We start from the raw sequence: 21,077 nt of genomic DNA, 5'->3' as shown, positions 1-21,077 counted from the left end.
ATAAAAGATGTAAAGACAATAATGAATACATAATAATCTTTCTTTGAACCTCGAGAGATTGGCCTGAGTGGTTGAAGCCTCGGTTTTGTGGTATAGTTCGCATCTTCATTGGTTTGGCCAAATTCATTTTTAAAATTTAGTCAATATCATATTTTTTTATATTTGTCTATTCTATTTAAATTCAACTCTCATATTGAATTATCCATTCACTTTCTATATAATAATAAAATATTGTTAATTTCATAATTTTTTATTTAATTTATTTTTATCACATTTTGTATCTCTACCAATTAAATGTTAATAATAATTATATTCTAATTAAATTAATATTAAAAAATCATATTTTCAAAAGTCATTTAATGATAATAAAAAAAATTGATTAAACTCATTTAAAATTCTATCTAAATTTTTTAATTACAAACCAAATAGTATTTTTGCTTGGAGTGAGAAGTTAATATTTTAATATTTGTTTAGAGTGAGAAATTAATATTTTAATATTTGGTAAATCAATTGTAGTTCTTCATATTTGACAACTAAAATCTAAATTATTTTAGATTTATCCAATTCAATATGAAATAGTTTTTACATCAATTATGTAAATTTTAGCCAACCTCTTAATTTGGTCAAGCTAATAAATTGATATCTCACAACTGCAAATAATTTTTTGGTACTATACTTTCTGACGAAGTCAGTGATTTATCCAGCTTTATGTATGAAAATTTTTTTAGAATACGGTGTACAAGGCTGAAATTTATTCTATAGCGATAAATCTAAAAGATCTTGTCTTGAAGAGGTTCCGGCAAATAAAAAAAAGTAATCTTTCTTTGATATATATGATCCATGAGCTATCTGGGCAATCCAACCGACTCACTTGAACAGGAAAAACCACTTTAAAATTTAAATTCATGTGGATAATCGCCTCTGGCTCTTGCAAAAAGACAAAAGACACAACCTAATAATCACTTAATAATATAGAAAACACACAAATTCAACCAAAAAAAAAAAGTTGATAACTGTCTTCTAATTCCTTATTTCTTAGACATCTACCGTCACTTTTCATTACAATTTTATATAAAGTTACAAAATCAGAATACTTTTGTTGTCCCGATTCAAAGCAAAAACCTTTGATAGAGAGATTGATAGATACCTGTCTTCCACGAGAAACAACCTTGACCCTTTTCCGATCACCGGGAAATGGCTTCCCGGCGAGCACCCATAGCCTTGTTTTTCTTCCTCTACCTCATAGTCTCTTCCCAATCTCTGGACTTCAAGCCACACAAAGAGAAGCACAAAATCGACGGACCCATCAAGACCTTAGTCGTCCTGGTCATGGAAAACCGCTCCTTTGACCACGTTCTAGGATGGCTCAAATCGACCAGGCCCGAGATCGATGGCCTGACAGGCGAAGAATCAAACCGGATTCTAGTCTCCGACCCGGACTCCCCGGAAGTCTTCGTCTCAGATGACGCCCTGTTCGTGGACTCGGATCCGGGTCATTCGTTTCAGGCGATCCGTGAGCAGATATTCGGGTCAGACGATAGCTCGAAGCCGCCGTTGATGAACGGGTTCGTTCAGCAGGCGGAGAACATGAGTGAAAGCATGCCGAGAACCGTCATGAGTGGGTTCAAACCGGCCGTGCTACCGGTTTACACCGAGTTGGCCAACGAGTTCGCAGTGTTCGACCGGTGGTTCGCCTCGGTCCCAGCGTCGACTCAGCCGAACCGGTTCTACGTCCATTCGGCGACTTCACACGGCGCCATGAGTAACGTACGGAAGGACCTTGTCCACGGGTTCCCCCAGCGGACGATCTTCGATTCTCTGGACGAAAACGGCCTTACCTTCGGTATTTATTACCAAAACATCCCCGCTACTCTCTTCTTCAAAAGCTTGAGGAAGCTGAAGCACGCGACGAATTTCCATAGCTATTCCTTGAAGTTTAAGCTCGATGCTAAGCTGGGTAAGCTTCCCAACTATGTGGTGTTGGAGCAGAGGTACTTCGACGTGGATTTGATGCCGGCCAACGACGACCACCCGTCTCACGACGTGGCGATCGGGCAGAGGTTCGTGAAGGAGGTGTACGAGACTCTGAGGGCTAGCCCCCAGTGGAACGAGATGGCTTTGTTGATAACTTACGACGAGCATGGAGGGTTCTATGACCACGTGCCTACACCTGTATCTGGTGTGCCTAACCCTGACGGGATAATTGGGCCTGACCCCTATTACTTCCGTTTCGACCGGTTGGGTGTTCGGGTTCCCACCATTCTGGTCTCACCATGGGTCGAGAAGGGCACCGGTGAGTTTTTTCTTTTTCTGACCCCCATATTAGATTATTTTGCTTCGAAGTTGCAGGATATTGTTGTTGGGTTTTTGGTTTCTAAGATGGTATATGTTATATATGGTATTTTGTTTGTTGTATATACCCTCCTATGGCTTTTTTTAGTTACTTTACAGCTTCTTGTGTTGGATTGGCATCCTATACTTACTTCTAATTTGAAGGATTCAGAACTTGTGGTATACTGAGTAATTGTGATTTGGCTCTGAATATTTGTGGCGGACGTGTAGAATTATGTGGAGATTAAGAAACTGTTTTGGCAGCATTTTACTTCCAGACCTCCCATACATCTTGATATTTGCAATGTAACTAAATGTAATTTTTTTTATGGGCATTTGTAACCATATATGTATGACCTTTGGGTTCGGTAAGATCCTTTTCCCAGCTAACCCGGTCATTTTAATTCCAAGTCTGCCATAACAATGGCTCTCGTGGCCATGCATGTGTTGCTCTTGTATATGTCCTGTTTACTTGGCTTTGCCCATTTTAATAAAATTCTTATTTGCTGATAAAAAAAAAAAAAAAACATAGACTCTCATGGCAACACTGCTTTTGATAAATCCTAAGCCAGAGGATAAATTGCTTCACTGCCGACTGACATATCATATATAGGCAAACAACAGATGCTCTGTCACACACAGACACGGTTTAGAAACATTGTGAAATGAAATGGATTTGAAATTTATGCTTTCTGATGATGAGTCGTGAATAAGATTACTTTGTTATTCATGCAATGAGTCAAACAGATGAAAACTGCCATGCTGAGATATTACCACTAATCCCCCTACCCTCTATCCAAAAAGGAGAACTTTGTCCTGCTGTGATTTAGTGCTTGTGTCATCTCTTTGTAGCTTAGACCAAGCTTGAACTCTACATTGGCTTCTTTGTCAGTCTTTTATTGGCTGACAAACCAACCAAATATCTGGGTTCAGAAAGACCTTGAACTCTAGGTTTATGTACAGTTGGCCAAAAGGCATTATCTATCTCTATGGCCTGATTTTAATTGTTATCTTTTTTTGGTCATGCTTGGCAAATGAAACGTGCAGCATTTTCATTTTGCCATACTTCTGTGAAGCTTCTTTATGATATACATTGTGTCGAAGTTATAGTTTTCAGGGAGGTATATATTGTACAAGTAATAAGTTTTTTATTTCGCAGCGTACAAGTAACAGAGGTTAATTCTAAAGAGTTGTCATTATCTAGCGGCACCCATTATGCACCTCTGACCTTTCCATCTTTTACTACATATTGGGTCTGAATCATTTGACCTGCACTGACTCTTGATTGTTTGTTGCAGTGATTCATGAGCCAGATGGACCAAAACAACATTCGCAATACGAGCATTCTTCTATCGCTGCAACTGTAAAGAAGCTTTTCAATTTGGAATCAAACTTCCTGACCAAAAGGGATGCATGGGCGGGTACTTTTGAGGATTACTTTGACATTCTTGATTCTCCCCGTGATGATTGTCCAGGTTTGCACCACAGTCCTTTATTGCATCAAGTTACTTTTGCTTAGTGATTTTGATTCTCACATTTTCACTGCATCTTTTAAGTAGTTGACACTTCATAATGTGAAAGATATAAAAAAAAAAAAAAAAAAGGCTTTTCTGTAGTACAATGGTGGAACTTACCTCTCACAAGTTGATCTAGATCTTTACTTGGATTTCCACACTTATGATGATTATTGTGTGGCAGTGCCATTACCTAAAAAGCGTGCCATGACCATCATCATTTGTCTTTCCTTTTCTTTGGGTTGGGAGGGTAGTATGATGTGCCTATAGAGAAGAGTATGCAGCTGCACATTCCCTTTCGAGAATGTTGCTTTTTTTATTGGTTAAAAAAAAAAAACAACCACTTTAGTGAACTGTGAGTATAAAACTGTCCTTTTGAATGGTATGGCAAGTCTGGAAAAAGTTCATCAGATGGTCCACCATGGTCTGCTCATAAGAACTCAAGGAGATATGAAAGATATAATCTAGCATGTGGCTGCTTATTGTAGTTGAAGAAGCCAAGGATTGGACCCAAAGCTTATATGCTATCTATTTGCTTCCTTTTCAGACGGAAACCCTTACCTTTGTTAGGAATTCTCACTTATGGTAGAGGAATATAAGCTGATATACAATTCATTTACTTAATTTTAGCACCGTTAGAACGTTTTAGTTACTTCCTCGCAATAGATTATTTTGAAAGGAAGGAAAAAAAAAAAAACAATCTTGGAATCTGGTTGCAGAAACCCTTCCTGAGGTTAAGATATCCCTGAGGCCACGGGGACCGAAAGAAGATGCTAGCCTCTCAGAATTTCAAGTTGAACTGATCCAGCTCGCATCCCAGCTCAATGGTGACTATGTCCTGAATACATACCCAGATATCGGCAAAAGCATGACAGTGGGTGAAGCCAACCGGTACGCAGAAGAGGCAGTCAAGAGGTTCTTGGAAGCGGGAAAGGCTGCTCTTAAAGCTGGAGCCAACGAGTCTGCAATTGTTACAATGAGACCTTCCCTGACTAGCCGAGTTATGCTTAGAGACCATGGTCTCTACGTAGGGAGCCACTGATTGTTTTTTCTTCAGTAATGCCGGTTGTATAAAATTTGGGTTACAATCCCCCTCTCTCTCTCTCTCTCTCTTTCTATATATATATATATACACGTACATCTTTATCTCTATGACATTGACGCCAACCCATTTAGCTACAAGCTTTACAAAAGAAACATACTCTTTCTTCAACGATTTCTGATCTCTAAAGAAACCCAGCAGTAGGATTGAGTTGAGACGAAGTTTTGACTCGAATTGAGACGAAGTTTTGACCATCTGTCAAAGGAAAAAGAGCAAATGAAGGGTTAATAAATTTTGTTTTCTCGAACTTTCACTCAATTCATAACGTGCATTCGAAATTAATAATTACATCAAAGTAGACTTTTGAACTTTCAAATTTCTCAATCCTCCCCTTCCATCCATCAGTAACGTTAAATCTAACGGAAATTCATTATATGTAATTTTTATTTAATTTTTTATTATTGATCATATAAAAGATAAAATAATATATGCTATCAATTAATAATAAATCATTAATCATATATAAAATTATTTTATACTTGCAAGCAAGAACAAATATTATATGTACACGTTAAAATTATTTGATATTCATTAACTATATATAAATTAATAAAAAAATTATTTAATGATTAAGAATTTATTATTAATTGATAACATATATTATTTTATATTTTTTATGATCAATGATAATAAATTATATGAAAATTACATCTTTACAGTGAATGTTATGCACATGAACAACATGTATAGTGAATTTTTGTTAGATTTAACATTGTTGGTAGACGAAAGGGAGAGATTGGGAAGTTTTAAAAGTTCAAGGGTCTATTTTGATGCAATTATTAATTTTTTAGACATATTGTAAATTAAGTGAAAGTTCGAGTAGACAAAATATAATTAACCCGCAAATGAATCTTGTCGAATGTTAAGAATATTATACAAATAATTAAATCTATTTTTTCTATAGTTTAAACTTTTAAATAAGTAATAATTTTATATACTATCACAATAGAAATTCTAAATTTAAATCTTAACTCTATACTTAAAAGTTAAAAGTGGTGATTTAAGAAGTTCTCAATAGCGTTAGCATAGGGAAATTGTCGATAACATCATTTAAAACCCGAACCAAAGAAAAACACTTTTTAAAAAACAAATTCAAAGCTTTTAAATTTTCTAGAATGAAAAAGCGTTTTATGTAAGGGAATTAAAAGTTTTTAAAAGCTAATTATTATTAATATTATTTTATGATTCGGCCAAAAGGGATTATTAAATTGGGGTGAGGGCTCCCTAAAAGGATTCTCGAGGGGGAACCAACTACTGTAATATACCGAATCCTATACTAGGGATGATCTTTAGCGCTGGCAATAATAGGTTGCCAAAATAAAATCCACCAAATGAAAAATTGGGAGGGATTTAAACGGTCAGGCAAGATGAAATAAAAATAAAATAAAATATTATTTTTATTTTAAAATTTAAAAAAATTAAATTATTTATTATATTTTATTTAAAAATTTTAAAAAATTATAATAATTAGATGAGATAAATTAAATAATCCAAATCATATTCGATGAAAGTCGTATGTACGGTTTGGAGGGAGATCTTTCGTATCTTTCGAGATCCATCCTATAATATGGGGTCAAAAAGTCAAAATAAATGATTTTAACCCTTATAAAAAGAAAACTGATTGTTGAACTCCTTAGAACATTAGCATTGGTTTATGCATATACATATGCAAAATTACCTCTTTTGCATATCCACTTTGCCATTCAAGTAAAATTCCCACATTGGCTTATGCATATTTGACACAAAATAATATTATTATTTTGTTATTATTACTTTTTTGCTAAAATCAATTTTTTTTATATATTTTACAATTAATATCCACTACATACATTTGACATTAATGATACAAATGTAATAATAAAAAATATAATTTTTTAATAATAATATATTAAAAATATAATAAAATGAAAAAAAAATAATAATATATTATAATAATAAAATGAATGTGCAAGTGAATGTTTGTTTTGTTATTGAATGAAGGAGAAAATGAAAGGATTGTGTGAGAGAGAGTGGGAGGAGAGATAAATAATTATTAAAATATGATTTGTAGGGTGAATAGTGGTTATCCAAATTTAGATAAGCACTATTCATAAGTAGCTAAATATTTGGATATGCATAAGTTAATGTGGATGATTTTAGGGCCATATTATGCAAATATAACTTTGCATATGTATGTGCATAGACCAATGTTAATACTCTTACACGCTCATGTCACGTCGAGGTACTGCGGAAGAAAAAACTACAAAATCCGATCCAATTTATCGGAATCGATTAGTTTCATTATCCAGAAAAATGCTTAGTGCATCCCACTATCAATTCGTGAGGCACATGCTTCAACATTAATTTGATAAATAAAAAAATATGTTGCAGACTAGCAGTCGGCTTGAAGCCTTGAAGACTTCAAGCCATAAGAGTTAAAACCGAGATTCAGACTTGCAGTTGAAGTTCATATAGAAGTACGATTTTGAATTGCGTGCGTTACGGTACGTCCTTTATAAATAGTAAGAGCAAGTACCCGCGCATGAATGGCATGAAAGTCTACCCATTCACCATGAATCGCTCAAGTAGAGCTCCATGAACAGGTGACCCAAAGATTCATCAGCTACTTTTTCTTACAGCTACCGTTCAACATATCTTCTACCAAAGCTATGTATTTTGCCTCGCCCTTGACCACCATTAACGTCTCTCTCTCTCCAAAAATAACGCAAGGAGATGGAGGCCTCACGGGAACAAAGTGTCACGGCTTCTATCAACATCGTTTACCTCCTGTTTTCTGCGTACCTCGTCAGCTCGTCTTTTTGATGCAGCTTGGCTTTGCCATGCTCTATGCAGGCTCAGTCCGGGCCTAGAACACGATGAACATAATGCTTACGAACGTAGTTGACGCGGTTGTTGGTAGCATCTCTTATTACCTCTTTGGCTTTGCTTTTGCCTTTGGTGATGGTTCCAGTGCCAACCCTTTCATTGGTACGAACTTCTTTGCTCTGTTCAGCATTCCCAATAGCTCTTACGACTACAACTTCTTTCTTTATCAATGGGCTTTCGCCATTGCCGCCGCAGTTATTACGAGTGTGGCTCCATAGCAGAAAGAACCCAGTTCACTGCTGACCTTATTTTCTTCTTTTTCCTCACTGGATTTGTGTACCTAATCGTCGCTCACTGGGTTTGATCATCCAGTGGTTGGCTCAGTCCTAGTTCCAGTTCGTTGCTATTTGGTTCAGGTGCAATTGACTTTGCTGGGAGTGGTGTCGTGCATTTAGTTGGTGGGATTGCAGGGCTCTGGGGCTCTTTCATCGAAGGTCCGAGGTTCGGCCGCTTTGATGCATCCGGTAAGCCAGTACAAACGCGAGGCCACAACGCAACTCTGGTTGTTCTAGGGACATTTTTGTTGTGGTTTGGGTGGTACGGGTTCAACCCCGGCTCGTTTGTTAAGATTCTTGTCACCTATCCAACAACAACAGACCAAGGTAATTGGACTGCTGTGGGAAGAACTGCAATCACAACTACCATAGCCGGCTCAATGCGGGAATCGTGATCCTCTTCATCCGCCGATTACTCGTCGGTCATTGGGATGCATTGGATGTTTGCAATGGGGTGCTAGGTGGGTTTGTTGCAATCACATCGGGTTGCTCGATTGTTGAGCCATGGGCTGCAATTGTGTGTGGATTTTTTGCTGCATGGGTCTTGATTGGGCCCAATATCTTGGCTCTAAAATTGAGATTTGATGACCCATTAGAGGCAGCCCAGTTGTGGTGCTTGCGGTTTGATGTTCACTGGATTGTTTGCTAAAGAAGAATTTGTGATTCAAACCTACGATTCAGGGGAGTCAGGGGTGAGTTAGCAGAATAGAAACTTGTGAAAAACTTGTCTATTTCTCATTGAGTGAATACGATTACATTTATACACAACAGTAAAATGAATGAAAGAAAGAAAATAAAATCTGATAACTTGAGGTAAAATCTCAACAAATTTCTCTACGGTTATTTGTAAAGAATATTCTGCTATTGGTTGTAAACGGACGTGGAACGTGATGTTGCTGTTTTGTTTTTGACAAAGTTGCATATTCCGCCCGCCAGCTATTTGCTTAAAAGCAAAGGTGATTCTGTTATTCTAATATGCCCCCTCGAGTCCAAGAGAGTGTCCACTACGTTGAGACTCGACCGAAAGCAAAGAAACTTATCTGCCACGAGTGGCTTTGTTAGGACATTTGCAATTTGATCATGAGTGCTGCAGAAGGAGACTTGTAACAGTTTGGCAGCTACACGGTCCCTAACGAAATGGAAGTCTATGTCCATATGCTTTGTCTTGAAGTGAAAAGCTGGATTTACAGAGAGATAGTTAGCTCCTAAGTTGTCGCACCACAGAGTTGGAGCATGCGAGAGAGAGATGCCAAGTTCACGAAGCACGGTTTGAAGCCAAATTGTTTCAGCTGCAGAGGAAGCAAGGGACTTGTACTCTGCTTCAATAGAGGATCGTGCAACCGTGCTCTGCTTTTTAGAGCTCCTGAGATCAAATGAGAGCCCAGATAAATATAGAAGCCACTAGTCGATCTTCGGTCATCAGGACAACCCCCCCAGTCGGCATCACAATAAGTCTGAAGATGTAAAGCATGTTGAGGTTTGAACAATAGACCGAAATTAATAATGCCCTTGAGGTATCGAAGCACTCGTTTAACTACACTCCAGTGAGTAGTCTTTGGTGAGTGAATAAATTGACAGATTTTATTCACAGCAAAGGAGATATTAGGTCTTGTTAGTGACAGGTACTAGAGACCACCAACTATACTTCAGTACAGAGTTGCATCTTCAAACTTAGGAGAATCAAATTTGGACAGCTTGAGAGAGGCGGCCATGGGAGATGAAATGGGCTTAGCAAGGAGCATGTTGCTTCGAGTGAGTAAAGCTTTGATATACTTCCGTTGAGAGAGTATTAAGCCAGAAGGAGCATAATCAACTTCAATGCCAAGAAAATAGGAGAGACTTCCTAAATCCTTCACTGGAAAGGCACGACCCAAGTCATGTATCAAATTATCAATAGCAGATTGTTGGGAAGCGGTGATGACTATGTCATCCACATACACAAGAAAATAAATGTGGACGTTAGAATGATGTAGAATAAAAATTAAGAGAAGGATCTACTTTGGAAGACATGAAGCCATAATTCAGTAGCCATGAAGAGAGTTGAGCAAACTATGCTCGTGGGGCTTGTTTGAGCCCGTAAATGGCTTTGTGGAGCTTACAGATGTAATTTGGATGGACAGGATCCACGAAACCTTGAGCCTGCTGCATAAAAACATCATCAGTTAAACAGTCATGCAAGAAAGCATTTTGAATATCAAGTTGTCTTAGTGGCCATGAACGTGTAACATCAATGGAGATGATTAATCTGATGGTAGACGGCTCACTACTGGACTAAAAGTCTCAGTGTAGTCCAATCCATGCTGCTGGTGATAACCCTTTACGACTAATCTCGCTTTTCTTCTTTCAAATGATCCATCAGCACGAGTTTTAGTGCGATAGACCCAGCGACAACCAAGGATGTTGGCCGTGGGTGTGGACAGAACTAGACTCCAGGTCTGGTTCTGTTGCAGTGCTGTGAATTCTTGATGCATAGCATCCCACCATTCAGGAAATTTTACAGCTGCAGAAAAACTCAAAGGTTCATCAGGAACTGTAAGAGAAGTAGTAAAACAATACCTAGAGCAGTATGGTATGGTGCCATCCGAAAATATTTGTGGTCTCTTAGAGTGGGTTTGAGCACGAGTTATAATGGGTGAACGTGGCGGGATGAGTGATGTGGAGGGAGCGGGTTGGGTGGAGGGAGCAAGTTGAGTGAAAGGAGCAGGTTGGGTGGAAGGAGCGAGCTGAGTAGAGGGAGCGGGTTGGGTGGATTCAGAAAATGAAGGAGTTGCAAAGGAAGGTGGGGGTAGACGTGAGGTAGATGATGGAGTTGAAGAAAAATGTCTTGAAGAAGATGGGCTGGATCCAGGTCCAGGCCCAAGAATAGAAGGCTGAAAAATGGGTAATGGAACTGTTTGAATGGGTGGAGGCTTGGAAGATGAAGTGATCCGTGTTTTTGAACATGGAAAAGAGACTTCATTAAAGATCACGTCCCTTGAAATGTAGAGGCGATTTGTGTTTAAGTTAAGACATTTATAGCCTTTGTGAGATGGGCTGTAGCCCAGAAACAAACATAGGCTGTAGCCAAGAAACAAACATGAAACTAATTTAAAATTAAACTTGTTGGAAAGATAAGGCCGAATATGTGGCCAACATTCACAACCAAACACCTTTAGAAATTTATAATCAGGTTCACAATTGTAAACGAGAAAATAAGGTGTTTGATTTTTAATGGTAGGAGAAGGTAACATGTTAATCAAGTAGACAATTGTTTCAAAAGTATCGGCCCAATAAGTAAATGGCAAGGACGAGTGAGCCAACAAGGCAATGCCTGTTTCGACAATATGTCGATGTTTTCTCTTAACAAGACCATTTTGTTGATGAGTATGAGGACACGAAAATCGATGTGTAATACCAAATTTTTAACATATTTGAGTTAAAGGTTTAAATTCTCCCCCACCATCTGTTTGAAGAGTGATAAGTTTAGAATTAAACAACCTCTCAATATATGGCAAAAAATTGTTAAAGACAGTAACAACATCTGATTTAAATTTGAGTGGTAATAGCCAAGTGTAATGCGTGAATTGATCAACAAATGAAACATAGTATTTGAAACCCAAATGAGAAACATATGGAGCTAGGCCCCAAACATCAACACACAGCAATTGAAGAGGTTGAGAATAAGAGGTCCGACTATTACAAAAGGGTAATTGATGAGCCTTAGCAAGTGGACATTCGGAACAAAAAAAAATTGACTTAAACGAAGAGACTGGTAGACATTTTTCATGTAGAATCCATGAGACGAGCTAAGGAATAATGGCCTAGTCTTCTATGCCACTCGACCAGTGTTGTTCTTTCTCCAAGATGAGTGGTAGGATTTTTTGGCTGTGCTGACTTGAAGGGAAAAACATAGAGTCCATTACGTGTTGGCCCTGTGAGGAGCACCTTGTTGGTCTTGTTGTCCTTCACATTGAAATGAGAGGAATGAAATTCAAAGTAGCAAGAGTTGTCAATGCAAAAACGAAGAACAAATACTAAGTTCTTGGTAATATTTGGGACATGGAGTAAGTTATGAAGAAAAACAGAAGAAGAAGGAGAGGAGAGGCAGGAATCACTGAAATTTTGGATGGGTATGCCAGAACCATCTCCAACACGAATTAAGTCACTACCACTATACTGTTCAGATGAAACATTCAAGTTATTAAAATCATTAGTAATGTGATGAGTTGCAGCAGAGTCAGGATACCAAGAGGAATCAGATAGTGAGTCTGGAGCTGTATAATTTGCAGAAAAAGATCTTGGTGCTTCAAGCTGATAAGCATGATCAAATCTATATCTGCATTGGAGAGCTATGTGTCCTGACTTGTTGCAAACTTGGCAGGTTGGTCGATGCGAGGTGTACTGCTACTGTGAAGAGTTGTTCTGAGAAGAGGAACGACCCCCATGATTGTTGTAAAATGACGAACCCTGCCATGTCCTTGACGTCCATTCAGAAAAACACCACGTCCATGATTATCACGATTTCCAGCAACACTGAGATTAGCAGAAGGCTCAAGGGAGGAGTTGGTACTCCTTCGTTGGTGAGATGCACAACTTTCATGAATTAACAGTAGTTGGTATAATTCATGAGATGAAATGGGCTCTGCCCGTGTGGTAACAGAAGTGATAAAAGCGTCATAAGAAGAGCCTAACCCATTTAGAAGATAGGTGACTATCTCTTTATCAGGAAGATTGTTACATGTGCCAACTAAAGATTCCAAAAGAGAACGAACTTTGTCGAAATAGTCAGTCTTGGCCTGGTCACCCTTGGAAAGATTTATGAGCTGAAACTGGATTTGAAATTCCTTAGCCTAAGAGTGAGATGCGAACATGGAAGCCAAGAAAAACCAGAGATCACGAGCGGTTTTAGAGGACAGGACATGACCAAGCAAGGAGTCTGAGAGAGAAGAGAAGATGATACTCAGAACGAGCTGATCAATCCGCTGCCAAAAGGTATAAGCTGGGTTGGTTTTTGGATTTAAGCCAGATGAATCAAGTAAAATTTCAGTTGGAGGAAGACTTGTGCCATCAACGTAGGAGTACAGATCCTGACCCCGTAGATAAGCTGATATTATCACTTTCCATAAGAGGTAATTTTCATTGGTTAATTTGGTTGTGATGATATGAGAGAAGGAAGAGAGGGAGGGAGAAGGAGAGGATATGGTAGCCATGGTTGATGTTTAGTCAAAGGCTCTGATACCGAGTTAGCAGAATAGAAACTTGTGAAAAACTTGTCTATTTCTCATTGAGTGAATATGATTACATTTATACACAACAGTAAAATGAATGAAAGAATGAAAATAAAATCTGATAACTTGAGGTAAAATCTCAACAAATTTCTCTACGGTTATTTGTAAAGAATATTTTGCTGTTGGTTGTAAACGGACGTGGAACGTGATGTTGTTGTTTTGTTTTTGACAATGTTGCATATTCCACCCACCAGCTATTCGCTTAAAAGCAAAGGTGATTATGTGTTATTCTGATAGTGAGATCCTATGGTGTCTTGATGGGTGGAGGGTGGGGTTTGCTTGGAGCCCAAGTGGTCGAGGTTTTGGCAATTGTGATCTGGGTTAGTTTGACAATGGGGCTTCTTTTCTTTGCCCTACACAAGGTTGGGGTTTTGAGAATCTCTGTGGATGAGGAAATTGCAGGCCTTGATATCTCTAGGCATGGACGCCATGCCTATTCTAACTACGAAGAAAACCGACTTTTGTTTTACGCAGATTACGTGCGTATGCAAAATGATCGGTCCTGACCCAATGTCGTGATTAATCTGCATTATATTTAACTACTTATTTCAGTTGTCATAGGTTTTTAATTCGGCAATGGCTCCATAAGTGGTTTCATTTTGGTTGTAATTCTAGGTGTTGCTGTATCATTACATTCTTAGTAAGGTTGGGATCAGATTCAACTCATTATTCAAGTACTCTTTGGGGCAGTATATGCTGCTTTCCCACATCGAATTAGCATTCCCCAACTGGATCCAAATTGTATCAAAGTCTCTATTTAGACTAAAACCACCAAATCCCAGTACCAATTTCTAGTACGTCCAGTTTCTAGCCTTATAACTCATCCGCACCTACAAAACTAACTTCATATCCCTCAACTTATTTTTCAAGTAGAGATTTATTATGCATTAGTTACTATTTACTCTTTCGGTCTACACTTATAATTTTTTTATAGGACGTGGGGGTCTAGAATAGTGAATATATGATGTGAAAATTTTTATTTTCTAAGTATTATCATTATTTGGCTTGATTTTTTTTTTTTATTTTTTTCTGTTTAGAAAGGCTGGCAAGGCACTAAAACGGTATGGTTTAACTCCATCGGGCAGTGAAACGTCCAAATATCAAGCGCTTTAGGACCCCAAGACTTGAGTGGGAATTAAGACGGGCGGGCTTCTTAGCCTATCCATTCTACCGGGAGTCATTGAAGTAGAATGCACAACTAGTCAACACCGCACACCCGAACGACCAAGCTACACCACCCCGAATAATACAGCTAACATTCAACGTCCTAGCATCTACATCCATGATTGATGATACAACTACGAGAAGTTATATCTTCCCTCTCCCTCCACCACCAACCATTTCCCCTCCCCAAAACCCCTCTCTCTCTCTCTCTCTCTCTCTCTCTCTCTCTCTCTCTCAAGGTACAGATGGAGGTCTCGTCATGGGAAGAAAGTGTCACGGCTTCAATCAACACCATTTACCTCCTGTTTTCAGCGTATCTCGTCTTTGTAATGCAGCTTGGCTTTGCCATGCTCTGTGCTGGCTCGGTCCGAGCCAAGAACGCCATGAACATAATGCTCACCAACGTTGTCGATGCCGTTGTTGGTAGCATCTCTTACTACCTCTTCGGCTTCGCTTTTGCCTTTGGTGAAGGCTCCAATTCCAATCCTTTCATCGGTACGAGCTTCTTTGCGCTGTTCAGCATACCCAACGACACATACGACTACAGCTTCTTTCTTTACCAATGGGCTTTCGCCATAGCCGTCGCAGGTATTACCAGTGGCTCAATAGCAGAAAGAACTCAGTTCACTGCCTACCTAATCTTCTCCTTTTTCCTCACTGGGTTCGTTTACCCAATCGTTGCTCACTGGGTTTGGTCGTCGAGTGGTTGGCTCAGCGCCAGTTCCAGTGCGTTGCTATTTGGGTCAGGTGCCATCGACTTTGCTGGGAGCGGTGTCGTGCATTTAGTTGGTGGGATTGCTGGGCTTTGGGGCTCTTTCATTGAAGGTCCGAGAGTAGGCCGGTTCGATGCATTTGGCAGGCCCGTACAAATGCGAGGCCACAATGCAACTCTAGTTGTACTTGGGACATTTCTGCTGTGGTTTGGGTGGTTTGGTTTCAATCCCGGTTCTTTCGATAAGATTCTTGTGGCTTATCCTAATACAACGGGCCAAGGTAATTGGACTGGAGTGGGCCGGACTGCAGTCACCACTACGTTAGCGGGGTCAACCGCCGGAATCATAACCCTATTCGGCCGACGATTGTTAATCGGCCATTGGGATGCATTGGATGTTTGTAATGGGGTGCTTGGTGGTTTTGTTGCAATCACATCAGGCTGCTCAGTTGTTGAGCCATGGGCTGCTATCGTGTGTGGGTTCTTTGCTGCATGGGTCTTGATTGGGCTCAATATTTTGGCCCTAAAACTGAAGTTTGACGACCCGTTAGAGGCAACCCAGTTGCACGGTGGATGTGGTGCTTGGGGTTTGATATTTACCGGCTTGTTTGCTAAAGAAGAATTTGTAATCCAAGCCTACAATTCCGGTGAGTCGGGCGTGGAGAGGCCCTATGGCGTCTTGATGGGTGGAGGATGGGGCTTGCTTGGAGCCCAAGTTGTTGAGGTTTTGGTGATTGCGGCCTGGGTTAGTTTGACAATGGGGCCTCTTTTCTATGCCTTACACAAGCTCAGGGTTTTGAGAATCGCTATAGATGAGGAAGTTGCAGGCCTTGATATCTCTAGCCATGGAGGCTATGCCTATGCTCACCAAGAAGAAAACCAACCTCGCTTTTACGCAGATTACGTACGTATCCAAAGTGATCAGTCCTGACCCAAATGGCATGATTCATCTGCTGCTGCATGTACATGTGTCTATTCCATTCTCATGTATGCTTGTGATTTGGCATGTGGTCCATGAATTATTATTTATTTTTAATTTATTGTACAAAATCATCTCAGCAAATAAGGGATAGTTAAAAAGTTCTCATGCTGCACGAGTTCAAATTCTATTGTTTAATCAGAAATTTGATTTGAAAGAGAAGTACATAGGAAAATCATACAATATTATGAAACTAGTAAATATAAGGTACATTTAATGTTGTGCTTACTATAGTATTGGAGAAATTGGAACTGAATTTAAGGATCAATATCTCCAATTTGTATTTTGGTCGGAAAACAAATACAACCCAGCTTTAAGCTTATCATATATACAGTTCACAAAGCCTATACATTGCATCCCACCTAAGATGAGGATCATACTGAACAAGCACAGGATCAGGAATAACAAGGGGCAATTTATCGATGTACATGAACAGCCTCTTATTATTCTCTCTCAATATGGATGGTAAGTCAACAACATCACACTTATCTGTATAGATCCAAAGGTCACCGGACATTACTCTTTTGAGGCTGTCTCGACAAAAGGGGCATGACTGCGATCGTCCATGCCTAGAGAAAACAATAAGGAAATGCAATATTAGAATTTAGATCCCAATTATTGTTAGAAAGAGAGAAAACAAGTCGTGAGCCTGACATAATACGTATTAATTAATAGAAATTTAATTACCGGGTAAGGATTTGCCAATTTCAAAGGATGTAACTTTCCATGTAAATCTCATCCATGAGACCAAAGAGATCGCCTACCAACTTATTGGTGGAGAAATGGCCTTATCCAATGGGGGGTAAGACCCCATGTTTGAGGACTCAGAAAATGGTCCTCCCAAGCCCAGTTTTTCAAGAAAAAAGAATGAAAGGCTACAAATTTCAATTGTCATATTTTTGTTTCCTGCTTATGTCATTTATATTTATAATACAGAATGAGCTCAGAGAAGGAAAGATGGCTTACCAATTCCTATAACAATTTAAACACAAAGAATGGCTGCAATTAGGCAATACGACCTTGCTGTTCACCTCCATGCAAATACTACACTCCTCTTCTCTTTCTATGTCAATTTCAGAGAGTTTCCCCCTTTCCAACTCATCATTTCTTCTGAATCTAAGAGTGCATGCCTCTCTCTGTTTCCGATCCTCTAAATCTGTGATGCCTCTTTGAAGTTGCAACAAAGAAGGAAATATCACCGCTGTTGACAGAAAGCCATCCTCATAAGGTCTTTCCGCCAGAGAGAATTAGTCACATCAATGTTGAACATGTATATATGCACAAAATTTAAGTATTTTCACCTCCAAATTCTTTTTGATTGGTAAAAAACAACACAGAGAGATTTGGCGAAGGTGAAACTCACCATAAAATTCTCTAATGCTTGCTTTCCTTTCATAAACAGACATAATGGTCTTGCCATCTGCATGGGTCTGCACCAATCCATCACATTGCCACAACCAACAAGGAATCATAGTCATATTATAGAATTACTACATCGTTGAAGGGAATGGGGCGCAAAGTAACACAGACAAATACAAGGACAGCTGACAAAGAACCAAAAAGGGGGAAGGAAAGAGAGTATGTACACATAACTATGAAAGCAGAAACTAACAGAAACGAGAAGGATAAACAGAGAAATATACCATATATATAAGAATTCTAAGTAAACCAAGTGCACCAGCAAGGTGACAATCAGTCCATTGAACAAGGCAAAGAAAGAGGTGAGCCAGTGAACTATAGGACAGTCTCATCTGAACCAGTGCTCCATCATTCTCCCTTGGAAAATCTAAAGCCCTGGAATAACAAGAGGCAAAGAAGGCAGCACAGCACACAATTAACAGATATCCAGCAACGATCATCGGAGATTATATAAACTCAAGTACGTGAACTGAACAAGTAGAACTTGTTAAAGACCATAATGCAGACTAAAAACAAGCTAACAATGCAGAAAGAATTTTTCAATCATCATGTAGCTACCAGAAGCCTTACAATGCATTGATGATCTAGTATCTCAACATCATTGCCATCATACATGAGAGTTCCGATTCTTCAAATCATAAACCAGAAGGATTTTGATGCAAGCAGCAAAGTTCTAAAGCAGTCAATTATCAGAAAAACAGATAGGCATTGAGTTGATGACTATTAACTAGAGTTGGGAACAAGGATCCTTTTGCACCACTTGGCCCTATATAGGCCGCTTCCCAATGTACCTCTCTAGTAACCATGTTTTTCCTCCTAGGACTGTCGACATTCCGAATACAATTTTGAATCCTAGATAAGCTAGGTTATTTAGAGCCTTTATTTAATATGGAATGTTTAAAAGACTATTTTTTTTTTTTTTTAATACATTTGGGGAGGGTGGATTTCGAAGCCAGACCTCCATTTTGGAGGCGGGAGATTTATGCCAATCAGGCACAGGCCTTTGGCATAGACTATTTGAATAGCACGGATATGTAATATTTGCAACTTACGGTTCAGCTTAACCACTACATAATTTATATGGTAAATGACAAACCAACCTTAAAAAACACGTGTAACATAACTGTGCAGACAGAATATTATTCTGCATATACCATAAAGAATACTAAATACGACTCAACAAAGCTTCATAATAATCGAGTTTGCTGTCAATCGGACTGAATCATCCTTTATCCAGTCTGAGAAAATGAACTTGGTGAAATTTTTCATACTCGTTCATTGTTATTTTGAAAAGTAAATAAGAACAAAAAAGTATAGATTCATGCCATCGTCCTTTCAAAAAGTTACACCCAAAGCAATCAAGTTTTAGCTTCTTTATAAAAGTTCCATGTCACATTATACATAATTGAGCAAAATAATTGAGCACAATGAGCAGCCTAGTCTTGCAATTTTCGAAGTCCAAAAAGTGAAGCTAAAAAGCTAAAAAAAAAAAAAAAAGTGAGAAAATTATCCTCATCGATGGCATATGTAAATAAGTTTACTTTAATTGCGCGCACCTATAGGCATTAGAGAGTGGGCCCATAAAGGTCCACCTGAAAGAATGGGTTCCTTGGGATTAGAACAAGTCAACAAACAGATGAGATTCTTTATCAGGTCCCATTTCTATCTCTAAACAAGAAAAATCTGCGCTTTGCTTTCGCAAACCAAGAAGGCCAGAATCTGAATTTTCAATACTCGATCATTGCTATTTACTTTTGAAAATCGCACCATGTATACAAACAGCACAAGAGCAAAAGCAGCCCTTTCAATTCACAGAGGTAACAAAAGAAAATAGCAGTTAATAGAAATCTTAAAATTCGTATCTCAAAAAGAAAGAGAGAGATTACAGAGTATTTGCGTGCTGGATATCGGCTTCCAGCGCTTTCAGAGAATCCTTGAACGAAGACTTTCCCATGGCCGGGTATTTTCCCGGAAAATAAAGCCCATCCAAGAAAAAGAAAACCAGAGAAAGCAAAACAATGAACGAGAAGAAGAAAGAGAGAGAGAGAATGGAGTCGTCGTTGTTTCGTTGCCCCCCGTTGAAGCCGCCACGTAATAAGACACTACCCTCCACTCCAGTGTCTCCACCCACTGCACTTCGTTCAGTTTCCGTCTCCCCCAGCCCTCCTTATAGGCGAAAAAAAAAAAAACCGCGCCGTAAAATGGCAACTATATCCTTCTCCAATGTCTTAAATTAATATTTTTTAAATATACAATTATTACCTATAATTAAATAATTCAGATTTTTCTTTTCTTAATATATATTCCGAAAATCTTACCCATAAATGTGAATATCTCAAAACATCTCACATCTCTCTTATCGAATTATCCAAATTATCTCAAATTAATAAATTATTACAGAAAAAAAAAAGAGAATACTTAAAAAGTTGGTAATGTTCATTTTACTGTTGAATTTTCAAAATAACCAATGGCTTGAATTTGAAGCTAACTTCACGTTAATCTATCGAGTCTAGTTATTATGTAATAATTCGAAAAGAGTAGTATTATGTGTATAATTTTATACATATTGAGTAGCAGTCTTATTTTATCTGTGTTTTATTTGTTAATTTAAATTTAAAATTTAAAATTTAAAATTTAAAATTTCAAGATTTTCATAATTTTTAATAGTTGATACACCAACACATATGATTATGAAAGTAAAATTATAACTTTAAATATCATTTTCCTTAAATAATTATATGCATACAATTATTTTTATAATTATACAATTTTGTGGTAAGGAGTATTTTAATAAAATAACTTATAAAAATATCATCGTTTTACATAAGTACCTTCAATTTAAAATCTAATTCTATAATAAAAAAATAGAATAATAGTACTCATCATATCTTTTTCTATCATTATTTTCATCATTTATGATGTGATATTAAATAATTAAAAATTATTTATTATATTTTATTTATAAATCTATCATTTAATAACACATTAATATATATTAAAAGATGATAATAAATAAATTTATTCCTTATAATACAAATTATAAATTAAAAAATTATATTCAACAGAGCTACACCACTCACTATTTTTATTCAGCAGATGTGTGATGTGAAACTTTGAGTAGAACTCTTCCTCAATATTTTCGGCGTTTTAGCCTTTTAGGTAGATTACTATGACCGTTGAGGCCAAAACGGAAAATGATTGGGTGACTCCCAAATGTATTTTAATTTTTTTTACATTTTTCTTAACAGTTAAGGGAGTAATTATTAATAAATTTAGAATTTTTAATTTTTTTTAATAATTAAAAATATTTAAAATTCTTTTAAAAGAAAATGAAAAAAAAAATGCAATTCCGCGATATTTGCGATGCACATACGAAAATCATCATTGTCCAGCCAAAACTGCTAGCGCTGCTCCCATGGTTTTGCTTGGCAAATGGGGCGGCGATTGGA

At 37.9% G+C, this 21,077-nt stretch overlaps 3 protein-coding genes and 1 pseudogene across 3 annotated transcripts; 3 read left to right on the top strand and 1 right to left on the bottom strand.

The window, feature by feature from the left end:
- The first annotated feature begins 1,054 nt into the window (after window positions 1-1,054).
- On the top strand, window positions 1,055-5,000 carry LOC109015953 (non-specific phospholipase C1-like). The gene is made up of 3 exons (XM_035685109.1): window positions 1,055-2,293; window positions 3,630-3,806; window positions 4,565-5,000. Exons 1-3 carry the CDS (start codon window positions 1,195-1,197, stop codon window positions 4,885-4,887), a joined length of 1,599 nt encoding a protein of 532 aa, XP_035541002.1. The 5' UTR covers window positions 1,055-1,194; the 3' UTR covers window positions 4,888-5,000.
- Window positions 5,001-7,659: 2,659 nt separating this feature from the next.
- Window positions 7,660-13,860, top strand: LOC118344482 (annotated as a pseudogene).
- Window positions 13,861-14,524: 664 nt separating this feature from the next.
- LOC118344481 (ammonium transporter 1 member 3-like) lies at window positions 14,525-16,320 on the top strand. The gene has a single exon (XM_035685110.1). It carries the CDS (start codon window positions 14,644-14,646, stop codon window positions 16,159-16,161), a length of 1,518 nt encoding a protein of 505 aa, XP_035541003.1. The 5' UTR covers window positions 14,525-14,643; the 3' UTR covers window positions 16,162-16,320.
- Window positions 16,321-16,417: 97 nt separating this feature from the next.
- On the bottom strand, window positions 16,418-19,776 carry LOC109009017 (E3 ubiquitin-protein ligase AIRP2-like). The gene is made up of 5 exons (XM_018989340.2): window positions 19,515-19,776; window positions 17,853-18,003; window positions 17,573-17,639; window positions 17,176-17,410; window positions 16,418-16,778 (listed from the first exon to the last, which is right to left on the bottom strand). Exons 1-5 carry the CDS (start codon window positions 19,580-19,582, stop codon window positions 16,532-16,534), a joined length of 768 nt encoding a protein of 255 aa, XP_018844885.2. The 5' UTR covers window positions 19,583-19,776; the 3' UTR covers window positions 16,418-16,531.
- Between the last annotated feature and the right edge of the window lie 1,301 nt (window positions 19,777-21,077).

This window comes from Juglans regia, chromosome 14 (assembly GCF_001411555.2).
Source record: "Juglans regia cultivar Chandler chromosome 14, Walnut 2.0, whole genome shotgun sequence".
Taxonomy (NCBI): Eukaryota; Viridiplantae; Streptophyta; class Magnoliopsida; order Fagales; family Juglandaceae; genus Juglans; species Juglans regia.
Note: the sequence above shows the minus strand (reverse complement) of the source record. Positions and strands in the feature narration are given on the sequence as shown.

Bases quoted from the DNA above. Each gene is read 5' to 3' on its own strand.
- LOC109015953 (XM_035685109.1), top strand. From the start codon at position 1,195: ATGGCTTCCCGGCGAGCACCCATAGCCTTGTTTTTCTTCCTCTACCTC. The intron at 2,294-3,629 runs GTGAGTTTTTTC...TGTTTGTTGCAG, and splicing joins ATGGGTCGAGAAGGGCACCG to TGATTCATGAGCCAGATGGA. The intron at 3,807-4,564 runs GTTTGCACCACA...ATCTGGTTGCAG, and splicing joins TCCCCGTGATGATTGTCCAG to AAACCCTTCCTGAGGTTAAG.
- LOC118344481 (XM_035685110.1), top strand. From the start codon at position 14,644: ATGATACAACTACGAGAAGTTATATCTTCCCTCTCCCTCCACCACCAA.
- LOC109009017 (XM_018989340.2), bottom strand. From the start codon at position 19,582: ATGGGAAAGTCTTCGTTCAAGGATTCTCTGAAAGCGCTGGAAGCCGAT. The intron at 18,004-19,514 runs GTAATCTCTCTC...TTGTTATTCCAG, and splicing joins ATCCAGCACGCAAATACTCT to GGCTTTAGATTTTCCAAGGG. The intron at 17,411-17,572 runs GTGAGTTTCACC...TTCTGTCAACAG, and splicing joins AAGCATTAGAGAATTTTATG to CGGTGATATTTCCTTCTTTG.